The sequence below is a fragment of the Brachyhypopomus gauderio genome, chromosome 5 (assembly GCF_052324685.1).
Source record: "Brachyhypopomus gauderio isolate BG-103 chromosome 5, BGAUD_0.2, whole genome shotgun sequence".
NCBI lineage: Eukaryota > Metazoa > Chordata > Actinopteri > Gymnotiformes > Hypopomidae > Brachyhypopomus > Brachyhypopomus gauderio.
Genome location: NC_135215.1, coordinates 31,067,300 through 31,086,715, shown reverse-complemented (window position 1 = coordinate 31,086,715; position 19,416 = coordinate 31,067,300). Strand labels below are relative to the sequence as shown.

The 19,416-nt window shown below is 40.7% G+C and overlaps 1 protein-coding gene across 3 annotated transcripts; it reads right to left on the bottom strand.

Annotated features, from left to right (window-relative positions):
- Nucleotides 1–4,116: 4,116 nt before the first annotated feature.
- On the bottom strand, nucleotides 4,117–18,175 carry slc6a13 (solute carrier family 6 member 13). 3 transcript variants are annotated; one of them, XM_077007066.1, is made up of 16 exons: nucleotides 18,048–18,175; nucleotides 16,143–16,271; nucleotides 15,546–15,746; nucleotides 14,271–14,405; nucleotides 14,018–14,158; nucleotides 13,771–13,858; nucleotides 12,675–12,807; nucleotides 12,235–12,369; nucleotides 10,169–10,272; nucleotides 9,784–9,908; nucleotides 9,478–9,590; nucleotides 8,018–8,155; nucleotides 7,681–7,783; nucleotides 7,103–7,203; nucleotides 6,718–6,888; nucleotides 4,117–6,629 (listed from the first exon to the last, which is right to left on the bottom strand). In XM_077007066.1, exons 2-16 carry the CDS (start codon nucleotides 16,147–16,149, stop codon nucleotides 6,471–6,473), a joined length of 1,854 nt encoding a protein of 617 aa, XP_076863181.1. In that variant the 5' UTR covers nucleotides 16,150–16,271; nucleotides 18,048–18,175; the 3' UTR covers nucleotides 4,117–6,470. The 3 variants fall into 3 exon arrangements, with proteins under 3 accessions (XP_076863181.1, XP_076863183.1, XP_076863182.1); XM_077007068.1 differs by lacking the exon at nucleotides 14,018–14,158; XM_077007067.1 differs by lacking the exon at nucleotides 16,143–16,271 and having other exon boundaries at nucleotides 18,048–18,172.
- Nucleotides 18,176–19,416: the final 1,241 nt, after the last annotated feature.

Below are 19,416 nucleotides of genomic sequence, written 5' to 3'. Positions count from 1 at the left end.
CCATAAAGTAACTTTATGAACATATACACTGCCAATACAAGACTAGAATGTAAGATTCGTTTGTCTACAAAAACGAGGTATTTTAACTTACACTAAACGCTGGCGTCGGCCATCGTTTTGCACACGAACGAGCATGCGCGAGATCAGGAACGCGTTTGTGCCATGGCCAGGCAGCCACGCACACGCAGCCACAGGGAGGTGGTCTCTTTTCTCGAGCCGTACCCTCCTAGTGCACGCTGAGTGATATTACATAGCGCCCTCTAGTGGACACTGAGTGACATTATATAGCGCCCTCTAGTGGACGCTGAGTGATATTATATAGCGTCCTCTAGTGGACACTGAGTGATATTATATAGCGCCCTTTAGTGGACACTGAGTGACATTATATAGCGCCCTCTAGTGGACACTGAGTGACATTATATAGCGCCCTCTAGTGGACACTGAGTGACATTATATAGCCCCCGCTAGTGGACGCAGAGTGACATTATATAGCCACCTCTAGTGCACGCTGAGTGATATTATATAGCGCCCTCTAGTGGACGCTGAGTGACATTATATAGCGCCCTCTAGTGGACGCTGACTAATATTACAAAGCGCCCTCTAGTGGACGCTGAGTGATATTATATAGCCCCCTCTAATGGACGCTGACTGATATTATATAGCGCCCTCTAGTGGACGCTGAGTGATATTATATTGCGCCCTCTAGTGGACGCTGAGTGATATTATATAGCCCCCTCTAGTGGACGCTGAGTGATATAATATAGCGCCCTCTAATTTATCTATATGATAAACTGTGAAACAAAAAAATACAATATGCAACATGTCAAAAGTTGGTTATATTTTATTTAACTAATTATTATTGCAAATTGCATAAGTAACATAAATCCTATAACAAAATAATACATAGATATGACTCAAACCATCATGTTTTGTGATATGTCACATGTCACTGCTTTAAATATTATGTGAATTGTGTCATCCTCTAATTTCTAATTTTCTGGCCCGCAGCATCTGTGGACCTCAGCAATTTTATTTTCACCACAAGATGGCAGTAGACTGAAAAAAAAATCTATTTTAAATTTCACCAGAAGATGGCAGTGTATAGTATACTATAGCGGCCTGGCAGTGACCCTGAAGCCGTCAGTCAGTCCATTGGGTTCAAGCACACACAGCAGAAAGGTAAAAGACAACAAAGAAAGAACATTCAAAAGCCTCATTTTAATGTAATTTTAGGTGTAAAATCATAAGATGACTGGACATATATAGCATTCTTTATAGAAATTTATTTTTTCCATTTTTCAAAAAACAAACTAACAACAAAAAAAATCAGGTGTGCAGGACCTTTATAAAGCTAAGCAGTTGCCAGAGACAGGTAGGCCTATAATATTCTTAATTACTCTTAATGCAGTTCTCTTGTTTAGATGTTTGTTCTTCCAAATAATATTATTGTGCATTAGGCATGCCTTAATTACAATTTACATTAGATTAGAAACTAAAGAAGTAAGTTAGCTTCAACTCCAGACCAGTTCTCTTGGCTACACTGTCTTTATTAGAACAACAAGGTCAAGACAAGCAATCAGCCCAAAACTGATTCAACTGTTTCATTTATGCCAGACGTCCACAGAATAAAATATGTACAATGTTTAAAAATAAAACATAAGCGTTCTGTACATATTATATACTATTATATACAGTATAGACTGGGAACAGATTTAGTAATGTTTCTCAGCATGCTTTAATATCACATCATCAAAGGACTAGTGGATAGGAGACAGGATATTGGAGTGAGTTTTGATATACATATCACAAGGAAAGCAGCTACAGCCAAATACCTACAAAGAGTGAGGAAAGTCCTGAGAAGTGAGCTGAATGAAAGAACAACACCTACACTCTCTCACAGCCGCCCCCAATCTGTTTTGCACCACGGACCAGTTAGATGTCAGACAATATTTTCACGAACCGGTCTTTAAAGTGTGGGAGGTAAATACCAAGGAAAAAAATGATACGACTGGCATTAAAACAAATATAAACCGCATAAAAATAAAACTCAACGGATGTAATTGAGAAGAGAATCCCAATTATTATTATTATTTTCAAAATATAACATCACTCAAAATATATATAAAATTTTTTTTTTTTCTGTGCGGCTCGGTACCAAATGACCCACGGACCGGTACCAGTGGTTGGTGACTGATGCTCTATCAGTCATCAGTTACCCTGTTGCACAATAAGTTGGCCAGTAATGGCCAATAGAGGATATAGAACCGTACGAACATTAAAACAAGGGAGCTCCTCACAGTGCCTGGAGAGTCTCGTCCCAAATCCAGCACTCTGAGACTGTACACTGTAGGGCTGTAGGGGAGAGGAGTATACCAGGAAGGGGGGGGGAGACTGTACACTATACCAGAAAGAGGGCATAGACTGTATACTATACCAGAAAGAGGGCCCAAGTGATGGAGTATTTAGTGAAAATTTAGAGGATGAGAAGCAGGAGGGTCAGGAACCATCACAGGACGATAAACTCCTGCACGGTAGGTACCACTGGCAGTTGTGGCTGATATGGAGAAATCCTACCAATGGCTGGGAAAGGCTGGCTTGAAAGACAGCGATCGACACTAATCATGACAAGAACAGAAACAAGCTGTGAACACAAGATCTCCAGATGTTGGGATCTACCACACTGGGTAGGACTCCAAATGCACACTGTGCAAAGATGCACGTGATACAATCCAACACATAACAGTGAGATACAATATCCTGATGGTACATGGGATGCCATAACTGGTACAGAAACATCACATGAACATCTGCGCCAAGGACGGGCTGGAAGTTCCTAGGTCCAAATGAGATACAGTGGGGAAAATAAGTATTTAGTCAGTCACCAATTGTGCAAGTTCTCCCACTTAAAAAGATGAGAGAGGCCTGTAATTGACATCATAGGTAGACCTCAACTATGAGAGACAAAATGTGAAAAAAATTGAGAAAATCATTTTGTCTGACTTTTAAAGAATTTATTTGCAAATAATGGTGGAAAATAAGTATTTGGTCACCTACAAACAAGCAAGATTTCTGGCTGTCACAGACCTGTAACTTCTTTTTTAACAGGCTCCTCTTTCCCCCACTCATTACCTGTATTAAAGGCACCTATTTGAAATCGTTAACAGTATAAAAGACACCTGCCCACAACCTCAAACAGTCACACTCCAAACTCCACTATGGTGAAGACGAAAGTGCTGTCGGAGGACACCAGAAACCGAATTGTAGGCTGGGAAGACTGAATCTGCAAGACCTACAAGACCACTACTAATCTCCCTCGATCTGGGGCTCCACGCAAGATCTCAGCCCGTGGGGTCAAAATGATCACAAGAACGGTGAGGAAAAATCCCAGAACCACAAGGGGAGATCTAGTGAATGACCTGCAGAAAGCTGGGACCAACGTTACAAAGGCTACCATCAGCAACACACTACGACGCCAGGGACTCAGATCTTGCAGTGCCAGACGTGTCCCCCTGCTTAAGCCAGGCACGTCTGAAGTTTGCTAGAGAGCATTTGGATGTTCCAGAAGAGTATTGGGAGAATGTCATATGGTCAGATGAAACCAAAGTAGAACTATTTGGTAAAAACACAACTCGTCGTGTTTGGAGGACAGTGAATGCTGAGTTGCATCCAAAGAACACCATACCAACTGTCAAGCATGGGGGTGGCAACATCATGCTTTGGGGCTGTTTCTCTGCAAAGGGACCAGGACGACTGGTCTGTGTACATGAAAGAATGAATGGGGCCATGTATTGTGAGATTTTGGATGCAAACCTCCTTCCATCAGCAAGGGCAATGAAGATGAAACGTGAGGAGATCTGCATGGAGGAATGGGCCAACATACCAGCAACAGTGTGTGCCAACCTTGTGAAGACTTACAGAAAACATTTGACCTCTGTCATTGCCAACAGAGAATATACAACAAAGTATTGAGGTGAACTTTTTTTATTGACCAAATACTTATTTTCCACCATTATTTGCAAATAAATTATATAAAAGTCAGACAAAATGATTTTCTCAATTTTTTTTCACATTTTGTCTCTCATAGTTGAGGTCTACCTATGATGTCAATTACCGGCCTCTCTCATCTTTTTAAGTGGGAGAACTTGCACAATTGGTGACTGACTAAATACTTATTTTCCCCACTGTACACCTCCAGAGGTGGTGGAGAATGGCCAAGCTAAGATCATGTAGGACGTCCAGATACAGACGGACAAAATGGTGATGGATAACCAACCATTCATAATGGTGATTGACAACAACAGGAGGAGGCCATAGAAATAAATGTAGCAATCCCGAGTGATAGCATCAAGAACAAGGAACTCAAAAAGTTCAAGAAGAAAGTTAGAAAAGATGAGGAAGCTGAAGGCAACAGTTGCTCCTGCAGTAATTGGAACAGTGAGCGCTGTGATCCCCCAACTTAGGGTAGTGGCTCCAACAGATCCCAGGAACAATATCTCTGTCCAGAAGAGTCCAGTCCTGGGAACAGCTATGATAGAAGAGTCCAGTCCTGGGAACAGCTAAGATAGAAGAGTACTGTCCTGTGAACAGCTAAGATAGAAGAGTCCAGTCTTGGGAACAGCTAAGATAGAAGAGTCCAGTCCTGGGAACAGCTAAGATAGAAGAGTACTGTCCTGTGAACAGCTAAGATAGAAGAGTCCAGTCCTGGGAACAGCTAAGATAGAAGAGTGCTGTCCTGGGAAGAGCTAAGATAGATGAGTCCAGTCCTTGGAACAGCTAAGAGTCCAGTCCTGGGAACAGCTAAGATAGAAGAGTCCAGTCCTGGGAACAACCAAGACACTATGGAGGACCCTCAAGCCTCAAGCTCAAGAGGACCGGAACTTGAAGGAAAAAGATTGCCTAGGGGAGGATTTTTAATATATTATTTTAGAAATTTATTCTAAGATTTAAGTAAAATCTCACGTTTTAAGAATTTTAAGTTTATAATCATTAAAAAAAAAAACCAAATATAATGACATTAGATAATGCTGAACTACAATAAAGACTAGATTACATCAGAGTTACATAGCTCTTATAAGATTTTAAAGTAATGAATAAAATGGATGTCACTGTTTATGTGTAGTGTGTAGTGTGTATGTGTATCTTTCATTAGAGAAAAGATGTTTGTCTAAAGGTCCATCTTGGCTTCATCCATGGTCTGGGATGCTTGAGTTTCACTTTTTATAAAACAATGCTCTTCAATAAATCATAATGATGTGTTTTAGCTTTTGATAGATTAAATTCAGTTGTTGTTTAAGTTTTTAGATCTTTGATATGTGATCTTCAGTCTTGGTCTTGTTCTGAATGAATGTGGTTTAGTGAATATCTTTGCTCACATTACATTTACATTATGGTTGATTCTTTTCTATTTGTGACAGTTTTGCCTTGTCACAATAATTGTGTGAATGTTCCAGCTAATTATGTATACAAGACATGCTAGTGACCAAAGTGCATGTTCTGTGAGAATATTATACTGATACACTTTTAAAAATGACATTTCTGAACATTTACATTTAATTTTTTTGCTTGTTTCAGGAAAATGTTCATTTCCATGAAAATAGGGGCTTACTTTCATTTAGAAATATTTTTGAAATAGACGTCCTGTACTGAACTGTATTCTATGTTCTATCAGGAATTGTTTCTTGCTTTGTGCTGTACTCTTTACTTGCAAACAGATTCCTACCACAAAGCTCCCCTGCAGTGCATAGAGCATTCATCTAGCGACATTAACTATAAAAATAAAGTCACGTCTGTGCATATTAAAACTAAAATATCAGTTTGCTTCCTTAGAAAGCAGATCACAGCAATGACGTCCACAGAGAGTTCTAGAGTCCATGTCTCCTGGCCAAAATAACGAGGTATTTGTTAATGTCCAATCAAAAAATTATGGGGTGGGATTATATATTAAAAGGTCATCAATGCAGTATATTCTTGAGATGTCCAAATGTGACATGATTATGTTGAAATAAGAATATTTGGTAAACAGGGTTCCAAAATGCCCAAGTTAGTCAAAGGGGAAACCCAGGTACCAAAAAATTCCCTTTAGACCATTTTTACAATACTTTTTATAAATGAATATGAGAGGCCTAAATAACATTTAGTGGTTACATTTTTTTGGTTACAATAAAGATTATTTTCTGGGTTTGCCATATTGCAATGCCATATTACTTACATTTTATGTTGGCATTTTTTAAGAAGAATGTGCAAGGGGATGAAAACACCTTCTGATTTCTGGCTAGCCTAACAAACTGTCTGAAAACTTGCATGTCTTACATAGAAGACTGATGCCTACAGAAGGGCTGAGCTCAAGTAAGCTGAAAATGCACCTCTGTTTCCTCTCTGTATCGGTACTATTTGGCTGCCATTAACTGTGTGAGGTATCATTATAAGGCTTCCAAAGGCCACCTGTGTAGAAAACATAAACTTTATGGAATTCAGCAGTGAGATTCCTTCTCGCTGACAGGGAAGTATCCGTCCTTGGTGGGAGTTCCTCTCTGGCTGTCCTCATCAGCAGCAAAGACGGCCTGCAGCTTCTCTTGTTCGCGTCTTGTCTTTGGCAGGTCCGGGGAAGGTGTGGCCAGCTCATAGAATCTCTGAGGGTGATGGAAACAAAGAAATTCGGTTATGGATTCGCCACCCTTCAGATCGTGGATGCGATTGACAGGCGGCAGGGGTGCGCACCTCTCTGAGAGTTCCTTTGGTAGTGCCCATTTTATAGATGATCCACAGAGGGATACAGACCATGGAGGACAGAGCCAGGAGCCATCCCAGGACGTAGCCCCACCACGGGTACACATACTCATTGTTGTACTTCAGTGGAGTATACTTTATCAGCGAGAAGGCAAAGGTTGCCTAGAGGGACAAATACAGTTGTGAAACTTTAAAGTGAATCTATAGTAAACCAGGGTCAATTTAGATGTTGTTTATTTATGATCATATAACATTATTATATGTTATAATGTTATAGAAATGTGTAAAAATTTGGACAAGTGGTTAATGTATTCATTTTCACTACTTTGGATTTAAACAGAATAAGACTTTGGAATAAGACTAAAGCATGACTTACAAAACAGGTGGCCGGGGTCAAAAATAGCCAGCAGTACTTGATGTAAGGCCCAGGCCGATAGCCAATCATATCCTCAATGTTGTCATAGAAACGATCCACACCTGAGGAACCGAACAGTAGTCATCTTTAATATATACACTAAGCAAGAAATCTGAGGCATGGGGCTAGGAGCAAAATAAATTGATTAAGTGTTGTCGGATTTGTGTTAACATTTTGGTGTTTCTTAACTTTACATCTTTACATCCTGATAATCAATTTCTCTGGGTTCTGTAATTATCCATTAAAATGTCAGCATGGTTCAACGTTATTAAACAATCTGAAATCTCCTCTACAAGCAGGCAGGCCCATGTTTTGTGGAAACAACACTTGAAGGGTAGGCTGAGCAATAAATGTGTGTGTTTAGAGGAGGAGGGCATGGCCACAGGGCTGGGTAAAGATCTGGGCAAAGGGGGTGGACTCCTGTGGTGGTTAGACTTGGAAGACGTTGCCAAGAATGGTACAATAATGCAGCAGCTTTAGTTGAATTACAAATAAAAAATAAGAAATGATTTCTCAGAACATTCTATGGTCATATTTACCATAAATCCAGGCAATGCAAATAGTCTCAAAAATGGCAACGAAGAGGAGACACATCCCACTGGCTGCATAGTAGTCAAAAAGCTGAAAGACGTACATTCCCCCCTACGCACAGGAAAGGGGGAGAGAGAGAGAGAGAGAGCGAGAGAGAAATAGAGAGATCAGTGTTATCTATTATCCAGGCTAAAATGCCACTGGTGATCAAGGTAATAAACATGTTAATAAACGTGTTTTTGTGTCTGTGTCTCAGAGGTAACCATCCAGTTACCTTTATTAATCAGTGGTAATCTTAGGTATTGTTAGAGTTTGAATGTTAGAGTCTCATTCTCAATACCGTACCTCTGTCAGCATGATTAGGCCCATGAGGAAGGACACGACAGCAACAGCGAGGATGAGGAGTTCTCTGCGGTTTTTACGACGGAATACTGATGGGTACATGTCGATGACCGCTGTCACTAAACTCTCCACACACACAAACTAAATGGGGAGACAGACCAGTACGTGTCAGACAAATGGCTAAATTAACTCACTATACTAGAGCTACTCACTCAAGCAAATTCACTTTACTAGAGCTCCTTACTCTAGTAAACTCATTCTATTAGAGATACTCACTCTAGTACACTCACTCTACTAGTTACTCACTCTAGTAAACTCATTCTATTAGAGATACTCACTCTAGTACAATCACTCTACTAGTTACTCACTCTAGTACACTCTACTAGTTACTCACTCTAGTAAACTCATTCTATTAGAAATACTCACTCTAGTACACTCACTCTACTAGTTACTCACTCTAGTACCCTCTACTAGTTACTCACTCTAGTAAACTCATTCTATTAGAGATACTCACTCTAGTACACTCACTCTACTAGTTACTCACTCTAGTACCCTCTACTAGTTACTCACTCTAGTAAACTCATTCTATTAGAGATACTCACTCTAGTACACTCACTCTACTAGTTACTCACTCTAGTACACTCTAGTAAACTCACTCTACCAGTGCTACTCACTCTTGTAAACTCACTCTACTACAGTTATTCACTCTAGTAAATAGTGTGCTGTAAATGGTATTATGAATTATTAATGCAGTGGAGCAGCTTGTCTATTACAGTGGTTTGATATCATCATGTATCAAACCAATTACTGCCACAATGATAACTCATCAAAACAGGGTTCCTCACCCTACATCTGGAGCTTTACAACTCTGAAGAGCTTCAATCTTGGATCTTGAGGACCAGCACCAGTTTTGCTACATTAAACTGCAGGGCCATGGATCTCCAGGATCAAATTTGGACAATACATTTGTAGAAACTTTTTGGAGAACCTTTTGTCCACCAGATGGCACCAAAGGATAGTCAATGATTATTAGCCCTGGCATATTAGAATTTTTGAAGTCTGTAAAGTCTCTCGCATGTTTGACAAATAATTGAAACTCTTACATTACATATAGACCATATTCAATATTAATATTCCATTTTAAGCTCTACGCTCTTATATTTTGAGTCTTTCCCCAAAAAACCTTTTTTCTTTCTTAAGACTAAATTTGACCTCTCCTATCATCATTAGCTCATCATTAGGGGGCAATGTAGCATGGAGAGAACATCTTCCAAAACAATGGAAACTCATGAACTCCAAGGCTGATCTTCACCAAAGTCTCACACTGTCATCTGTCTCATTCTGTTTAAATATTGACACATTCACTAATCATAAACAAACTTATTATCCTCATTACAGCTTAGAAGAGAACTTGGAAGAGAAGTGTCTGTTAGATTCAGTTTGTTCAGATTTAAGGGACTTGCCTGACTGTCCAGACCGAGTAGCACAATCATGATGAAGAAGAAGCAAGCCCACAGAGGAGAGAAGGGCATCATGGAGACCGCGCGCGGGTACGCAATGAAGGCAAGGCCAGGACCTGGAAGACATCAAGTCACTGCACTGTCCACGTCCCCAGACATCCTCATCCTCTCATCCTCTCGTCTACACATCCCCACATCCCCCCATCCCCACCTTCCCACATCTCCACATGGAATCCATTTCTTCACCATTGTGTTTGCATGTGTGCTTGCACCATATTGCAGCTACAGTGTATTAGAGACAACACCCACCTGATTCCGCCACATCTGAAATAGGGACATTCTGCTCGAATGACATGAAGCCCAGGATAGAGAAAATAGCAAATCCAGCTACAAAACTTGTACCGCTGTTCAGGAAGCACAAAGCCAAGCAATCTCTGGAGGCCAAAGAAAGTCTGCTTAGATAATTTCCCCTTTTACAGTTACATTTACACACAAAAATCAAATAAACACATGCATTTTCCTATAATCCAAACCTAATTCTTTGGAGAATATTCTACAACTCAGATTCAGTTGTAGTGATCTACGGTAATCTCATTCTAGATGCATACAAATGTAAGGCCTCATTAAAGTTTGTCTGTAAAACATGCTTTGCATTACGTTTCACTGATTTGCACCACGCTATCTGCAACCCCACCTGTAACAGTTGTTGTTATATTTGTTGTAGCTGCCCAGTGCTGTGAGGCAGCCCAAACAGATGGCATAGGAAAAGAAGATCTGGGTCCCTGCATCCATCCAAACCTGGAGAAGATCAGAGGAATGCAAACGCACGGTGTCAGGCCCGTCACACCAATCTGTCCTATCATTTCCGTGCCTGTCTCCTCAGATTCACTTTGCCCAGAGCACTACACTACCCAGAATGCCACGGGTATCACATGACTCCTTGGCATTCGGACTCACCGGTCTACTGATTGAATTCACCTGTCACACACCCCGTATATTTTATGAACGTTCATTCCTCGCTGAGTATAGCCGTGATGGGTCCTTTTCTACGAAGCGTTAGTCTGTCTAGATTTATTGTGTATCAACCTTTTGCCTGTTTATTTGTTTCTCGTATCTGCATTTTCCCTTTTGACTCGGTTCAAGTGTTCTGGTTTTTGATCCCTGCTCTCCTTTTGACTTCGTCTTTTGTTTGGTGGTCTGGTGTTTGGTGGTCTGGTGTTTGGTGGTCTGGTGTTTGGTCTCTGTCTGTCGTTGCTGACCTGGACTGTTTTTCGACTCTGTTTTTGGTAAAGCCCCTTTGTAATAAATCTTGTCCTCCCACATCTGTGAGTGTCTGCTTTTCTGTCTAGTCGTAACACACGTTCTTCCATATTCTCTTAAATATCATTCAACTTGGCACCAATCTCTGCAATACTTTATTTGTTGGTATACCAGTCTAACATAATGGGCGAGTCAAATACATCAATAGTATTTTTTTATAATTGATAATGTTAATGTTTAGCTATGTAAGGAAACACTTACAAAGGAGATCCCAAGTAAGTAATGAAGGATAGGCCTCCATATCATGATGAAGACTCACTGCACTCACAAAAAAATCACTGCAATGCTACAAGGTCAGATAATTGTATTTGACACTAAAATATTATAACAAGCAAATTCCTTTATGTATACCTTTTAAAAATTACTTGGATTGAAATAATTCTATATAATAAAAATTCTATGATAATAATTCAAATTTATATTTTCAGCTTCTCGATTTCATGTGGGTGACATGAAAATACGCTCCTGCCAGAAAATACAGGTATCAGTGCACTGGATAAATAAAATAAATAATCCCTGACCATGACCACTGTGAATATGTAGCGTGTTGCCACACTTCTCTGGAAGTGCACAACCTTTCCAACCTGAACTACAGAACTCTTCCAAGAATCAGCAGAATGGTGGAACTGTGTTATGGCCCTAAGCTCTTAACAAATTTAGAAAATCTGGTGTATATTCCCTTTCTCCAATAAAACCAATAGTACTGAATTAACAACGAGTGCATCAGTGACATGTTAACTGTGTATTCAGGTGGGTACAGTCTCCCTGAAGAGCCAACATCATTCACCTCACCTTCAAACTCCCACGGGGACCACTGACATTCCAGTCCTCATTCAACGCTAAAACGACGTTTTCTCTAAATGTGCATCAGCGACAAATCGGCATGGCTTAATATTTTTTGTAATAATGTGCTGTTTTTCTGAACACAAACAACATCCTGGTTACAAAGACATGTTTAAGTATAGGAGCTGTACAAGCTAAATTGGTTTATCGTTTTAATTCTGCTGAACTCTTCTCTGTTTTCCTCTCGGTCGGGGGGGTGCTCTTTCAGCCACAGAGGGGGAGACCGGAGCAGAGGTCAAAGTTCACAGCTGGACACTACTAAGACATGAAACAAAAAGTGTTTTCATGCTGGCTGCCAAGCTCTAGGACATAAACACCTGGTTGATTTCCTCCTGTGCAGCAGCAGAAAAAAAAGAAAACAACTGTTCTCTACTCTCACCCAAGAAGAACTTCAGCCTCAAGCTGAAGAGCAATTACAGACTCATAACCCCATGGTACATAATCCAACAGAGGTGGCTGGTGCATTTCTGCAAAGGGACCTTGTGCAATCTTTTTGTGATAGGTTCATGACAGCTTCATAGGAGCCATTGGCCCTGAAGGATATATGGAAAGGAGAATGCATTTACAAACACACATAGTGTGAGAGGATCCTGCTACCTGTGGGTCCGCCAGGCGTCCCAGGTCAGGGTAGAGATAGAACTGGATCCCTCGAGAGGCCCCTGGCAGAGTGATCCCTCTGATTAGCAGAATCAGCAGCATGACATAGGGGAAGGTTGCCGTAAAATAAACAACCTGGGGGATTACAGTCACAGGGTAGCATGAAGTAAAATGCAGATTGGCAGCATAATGATCTTTAAAGCTAATAACATCTTATGATAATCAACTAATGGTTTTTCAAAGAACATTCAAACCACACAGGGCCAATCCAGAGATATAGCCTACTATATGTAGTTAACAACACATATGTGGGTCATTAAATATTTTGTTTGCAATTTCTAGTCTGATACATCGAATACATCGTGATATAAATATGAAATATATGCTTTTTAAAATCTATATTGCATCAACTGTTTTAGGATCATCTGTTCTGATGTCACCTTTCCAGTGGACTTCACACCCTTCCAGATGCAGAAGTAGCAGAGGATCCATGCGAGGAGCAGACAGAGGGCCATGTCCCAGTGCAGCACTCCAATGTCATCAATACCAGAGGAGATGCGCAGCACTCTCCGCCTGAACATGCACAGCAGAGACGAGAGACGGGCGAAGGTGTGGGTGGGGGTTGTGGTGTGGGTGGAGATTGAGGTGGGGGTGGGGTGTGGGTAGGGTGTGGGTGGGGTGTGGGTGGTGTTTGGGTGGGGTTTGTGGTGGGATGGGGTGGTAGGGGATGAGGTGGGGGTTGTGGTGTGGGTTGTGGTGTGGGTGGGGGTTGTGGTGGGATGGGGTGGTAGGGGTTGTGGTGTGGGTTGTGGTGTGGGTGGGGGTTGTGGTGGGATGGGGTGGTAGGGTTTGAGGTGTGGGTTGTGGAGTGGGTGGGGGTTGTGGGGGGGTGTGGGTAGAGATTGAGGTGGGGGTGGGGTGTGGGTGGGGTGTGGGTGGGGTTTGTGGTGGGGGTGTGGGTAGGGATTGAGGTGGGGGTGGGGTGTGGTTAGGGGTTGAGGTGTGGGTGGGGTGTGGGTTGGGATGGGGGTATGGGTGGGGGTGTGGGTAGGGGGTGTGGGTATGGGTGGGGGTTGTGGTGGGGGATGGGTATGGGTGTGGGGGTGTGGGTTGTGGTGGGGGTGGGGTGGAGGTGAGACTTCAGTGCTCTGGGCCATTATTTGAAAAAGCTGAGAGTTACAGGATCTGGGTATTAGCTATTTATATGAGTGCCTTGGGTACAACTCCCTTATAGAGTTCTGTGGCGGTACTCCCGGCAAGGCACTTAGAGACTAAAAGTTCTGCTGGTAATGCTGCAGCACAACTACCCTCGAGGAGCAAGAAAAAGCAGCAAATTTATAACCCCAGTTAAGCAAAGTTGAACAAAAAGTTCAGTTCATTCAAACACCAGACTGAAGATTAGCTGTAAAGACACTATTGGGAATGCATTCATTCTTCTATCCAGCTACAAAAACACAAAGTGTTCTAGAAATGAGCTGTGTTATGCAAGTCTGTGGCTGGGAAGGAGAACTGCTTAAAACATACTAATATACTTACTCCCAAAATTCAATGACTGGGGAAGTTGCATTCTCAAGATAACTTTGGTCAATAGAATCATTCCTTCGCTGAAATTCCATACAAGTATCTAAAAAACATTTCATGTTAACATCAGCGTGTGATCTGTGACCTTTTAAAGATATGTAATCTTTACTTAAATGACTTGATACTACCTGGTGCAGAGTGAACAGGCATGATATTCAACGGAGTGATAGTGAGTTGACGAATCAGTTATGAATCAACACACCTGTGTTCCAGGTGTTGTTGCAGGAGGACCACGGCAGGTTCCAGGAGAAAGAGAAGGACAGATAAAAGATGCCCCATGCCAAGACTATTACATAATATATATTCAGCAAAGCCACAATTACTTGGGTAGCATATCCAATACCTGTAGAATAAAAAAAAAGCTTGAAAAAGCCTGTTTGTTATCATTTTAATTCTGAAAAGGCGTTTTGAGGTAGGATGCTGCTCCCTGGAGTTTTCCCAGGTGGTGTGCTAACCTTCGAACAGTGGACTGATTTTCCTCCAACAGGTGATTCCTCCTTCACTGGTGTACTGACCCAGTGCTGTCTCCAGGAAGAACACGGGAATTCCACAAGTGAAGAGGAAGATTAAGTAAGGAATGAAGAAGGCACCTGTGTGGTAGATAGACAAAATTATAAAGAAACACACAGAGTCCTGGAAATGTACATAGAAAGAGAGTTAATTATTTTTCATTTTTGGAAGGGAGGACACCCAGAGCCATGTGAACAGCTCCATTTCCACTGAAATGTTAGTTGTTTCGAACTCATTGTTTCTCAAAGCTCCAAAATGCCTGCGGTCTATAGACAGACACCACTGACTCATTAAAAACCACATGTGATTCGACTCAAAACTGTTCAGTCAACATTCATACTGCAGTGCTTGTGAAGGATACTCAATGTAATAGAATAAAAGTCCTGAGAGTAAGGAAATTCAAACACATGACTAATATTGACACATCAAACAGATGTGTGTTATGATACCTATCATAAAGACTTGTGTATTCAGAACCTTTACACTACATATGTCTGAGTAATCACATTATACTAAACATAGACCCAGTGAATACAAAAAAATATAGAAACTACATAGAAACTGTTCAATTAATAGCAAATATTTATTTAATTTCCATTTTCTACAAAAAGAAAAGTCTTGTGTTAGATCTGGATGGCTAAAAATGATGTGTCATGGTTCACATAAAGCAGGTATACTGGTTAAGCTAAAGCAAATGTACTGGTTCAGATAAAGGAGGATTACTGGTTCAGGTAAAGGAGGAGTACTGGTTCAGATAAAGGAGGATTACTGGTTCAGGTAAAGGAGAAGTACTGGTTCAGGTAAAGGAGGAGTACTGGTTCAGGTAAAGGAGGAGTACTGATTCAGGTAAGGAGGAGTAATGATTCAGGTAAGGAGGAGTAATGATTCAGGTAAGGAGGAGTAATGTCTCAGGTAAAGGAGGAGTATTGCTTCAGGTAAGGAGGAGGTTACTTAGCTGAAACATGAAATAGAGCATCCTGTTGTATAATTAGTCTGACCTGCGTTTTATTGTTTCACTCAAAATTCACGACGTTAAAGATTGGCATTCATTCAAATGTATTGTTGGACAATGTTGGACTCACATCACATCATTGTGTATGGAATAGGGCACTATGCCTGTCTGGTTTTAAACATTGTTTTTAGTTATACAAGCCATAGATATCCCTGAATGTGAAGCCAGCACTGTGAAGTCTGGTACGTCGTGGATGACCCATGCCTACCTCCTCCGTTTTTGTAGCAGAGGTATGGGAAACGCCACACGTTACCCAGTCCAATGATCTCTCCAGCTACAGAGAGCACAAACTCCAGCTTGTTGTTCCACTGGCCCCGGTCCTTCATCTTTTCCTCAGTATTGGGCACGACGCCCAGTGGGCGACTCAGACCATTGGAGGGGTCCGTCTTACCCCTCACGCCCTTTTCTCCTGCAGAATATTGAATGAAAGAGACAATAAAAAGGACAAAAGGCAGGTCAGTAGGATAAGACCAAAAACTTTGATTAGATCTTTGTTTTGGCATCGAAAGACTTGAAAGCTCTTCGAGTCTTTATCAGCACTTAGTCCACAGGTTCAATCTGAATGCTAAGACTAAGATGGGTTTGCAATGGTCTAAATGATTAAGATTTTATCAGTATTCATTAGCTCATTTTGTTTTGTCTGTGAACATTGAAGTCTCTCATTGTAATTTCTCTTCAGAATACAATGTGCCCTTACCATTCAGCTATGCTACATGAACCATGTAACCATAGTAATTATTATACTGTGTACTTATTTATTCATAGTATACTTATATCACAACAGCATTGGAGACGTGTTCCTGACCTGGCATCTCTGTGACTGAAAGAGCTCTCTCTGCCCCACTCACAGAACGCTCTCTGACTGTTCACTCCACTCAGCTCACATTAATGGCCGTGAGCTTTCCACACCTCTCGTGGCCTTCACAGAATTGGCCTGGCCAAAGGGAAGAGACAAAAAAAAGCCCTCTAGAGACTGAATCAAACAAATGAATGACCAGACTAGAGCACTGGAGACCTCTCCAAGACCTGATGCACTAAACGCCCAGTGCTCTGGAAGAAGTGCATTCCAGAACCCCAGCTTTCTCCCCAGGGGTGACAGAGATGACTGTTTCCAGAACCCCAGCTTTCTCCCCAGGGGTGACAGAGATGACTGTTTCCTTGACATACTTGAGGTTTCAAACAACAAATGATGAGGGTTTCTCGCAGTGCCAGAATCCCTGAGAATGTGTTTACTCTCTTTCTCTCTCTCTCTCTCTCTCTCTCTCTCTCTCTCTCTCTCTCTCTCTCTCGCTCTCTCTCTCTGTCTGAGCAGTGGACGATAGCCAGAAATGACCCACCATCTATCCACAGCGGGAGAGGGCTGAAAAGGCTGGCAAGGGGTGTAAAAATCCACTCTCACCCTAACAAGGAGCTGGTGAGAAAGAAGGCCTGGCAGCATTGAGCAGAACAGGCTTGTCCTCTGGAGGCCTCTGTGTGTGAGGAGAGACCCAAGTGCCAAGCAGTTTGATCACAGATTACCTTGGATTTCACAGGCCCCACGGGCTGCCAAAATGGCATAGAAAAACAAGCTCAAAATGTGCTCATCGTTCACTGGGTGGTACTCTGGTGGGACTTACCTGTACCTCAGATACAGAATGGTGTCTTTTCAGGAGGTAGCTGCAGATCATAATAATTGTTGCACGTACGACTTGTTAGACAAAGTTATTTAGAATAAATAATTCATTGAAACTGAAATTTGGAACAAGCAAAGAGTAGTACTGTTAAAGAATAAAATGGTACATAGTTCAACTTTGTATTATATAACAACATCATAGGTTAGCAAACCCAGGGCTCAGAGTGCTGTTTACATTCAAAGGCCAGAAAGGGTCATAAAGACCTTTGGTCATTTTCTAAAACATACTTAAATGCTCTTGTTAATTCATATGTTAATGAAAAAATAAACCACACTTCAGATTTAGTTTGTTAAATCAGTAAATATCATTGATTATTAATAGCATTTTAGAGATAACAGAATTTGAGCTGATGTCTAATTCTGTTTAGTTGACATACTAACAGTACTATATGAAAAACCTTACACAACTAGAATTTCTCATCTTGACAGGTTCATACTTGTGCAATACATTCCTTTCTCTTTGGTGGTGAAGAGGTCTAGTAATTTTCCACCAGATGCAATACAATCACTGACCAGTGTCAATGCATTGCAGCCACTAAAGTCACAAAATAAAGTGTTGCATTTTTACAGCTGTTATACTTTCCTAAATTCCTTGACCATCAGTTACAGATCTGTTCATAATGTTTATTGTACTGTGATGACATGACACAATCAGTAAATCATCTAAATACTCTGTCTGAATGAAAAAAACAAACTAACTTCTTTTAAACATCAGTCTAAAGCTTTGATCCAGAGTATAGACAGAAATTACACATATCAAAATCAGGTAAAAAAAAACGTGTTGCAATAAAATGCAAAAGTATGATGCAAATGCAAAAATATATGATAATAAAGCATGATTTATCAACTTTAATTGTTAATTGTGCAGGTGTAAAAAAATTCTGTAATTAGACTACTGCTCTTGTGACCAAGAAAAAATAAGGCTCTAGAGTCTAGACCATCTTATGGGTCCATCACCATAATCTTCTTAAAATGATTGCTGTCCAAGCATGCAGCTAGCATGATAGTGACAAAGAAGTTCCTTTTGGCAACACTCACCTGTCATTTGAATTGTGCAATGCAGTCCACAGCTCAGAGATGTGACCAGTAAATATAAAGGTTGGCCTGTTTAACGTGATTGAAGGCACAGGAGGGCTCTGCTTAAGCCGTACCATTCAGCCCTCAATGAAACATTGGCCACTCCCCCCGCACCCCCACAACAATTTCTCTCTCCCTCATTCATGAACCAGCTCACTGGAGGCTTTTTACCATTGCTGAGAACGACTGAGAGATTACATAACTCTTTACTCTCCATTCTGCCCACTAAGTGTCTGTCTTTAGTGAGGAAGTAGGCTGAAGAAGGGAAAATGGCACTGGGTCAGAAGACCACCATGGCCAGACCACACTGAGTGAACTGACTTTAACACACTGCTACTAGGATAGAACCCTCATAGACACCACACAAAGGCAGTGGCAGAATGCTGCTTCAATAGCCTGCTACTCTGCAAATAAATAAATAAATTCATCAATAAATAAGTTTTACTTTTCACCCTGGGACTGGTCCCTGATGACTTCATGAACTCACATGCGTTGGTTCACCACTGTGTTGTTTTAGCTTTTGTCTCCTTGCCAGCTCCTTTGATTTGGGTGTTCCATTTTAGAGCAGTTTCCCAGAAGAATTTAAGCAGTCCAGTTTGAGGGAGTTTATTTTATTATTCTCATAAAGAGCAATTTAGGGCTTCACCTAGGTGAAACCTGACACACAATTAAATCTCACTGCAGTTTTACTATAGTAACTGAATGCAGGATATTGTATTTGTCATGAGATATTCCAATCATCTTATTTGATTGATATTTTTAACACATATACATTTTGAAAATGGATGTTGGTAATAGAAGTGTTACATTTACCTTCATTTTATATAATCATTTCATTACAATACTAAGGAAAGGGACACAAGTCTTCTGAGATGCAATTAGATACATTTAAATTCAGTTTTCTCAGGTCTGGATGTGCAGTTTGGTGGTTACATTTCATACATTCCATGCACTGATGTGTTTGCAAGATTCCATACATCACAGAGTCTTAAGGAACTATTATTATTTTTAAAGTATATTCAATCACAACTATGAACTCCACATGTTCCCAGATGTAACACAGAAAGAATATGGTATTATTCAACTTATCACAAGTTCTGAATGTGAAATATATATTCTACACTTAATGATGTGTCTAAATGAAAGAGAGAGTGAAATGTATCAGGTCAGCATTATAACTAAACTAATTATACAATGACACTATATTGTCTACTTCTTTGCATGTAGCATTGAAATGAGTTTGCATAACATGTTTAAATAATATGTTACAGGTTTATATAACATGTTTACAAGACATGCTACATGTTAACATAAAAAAACAACTAATTAG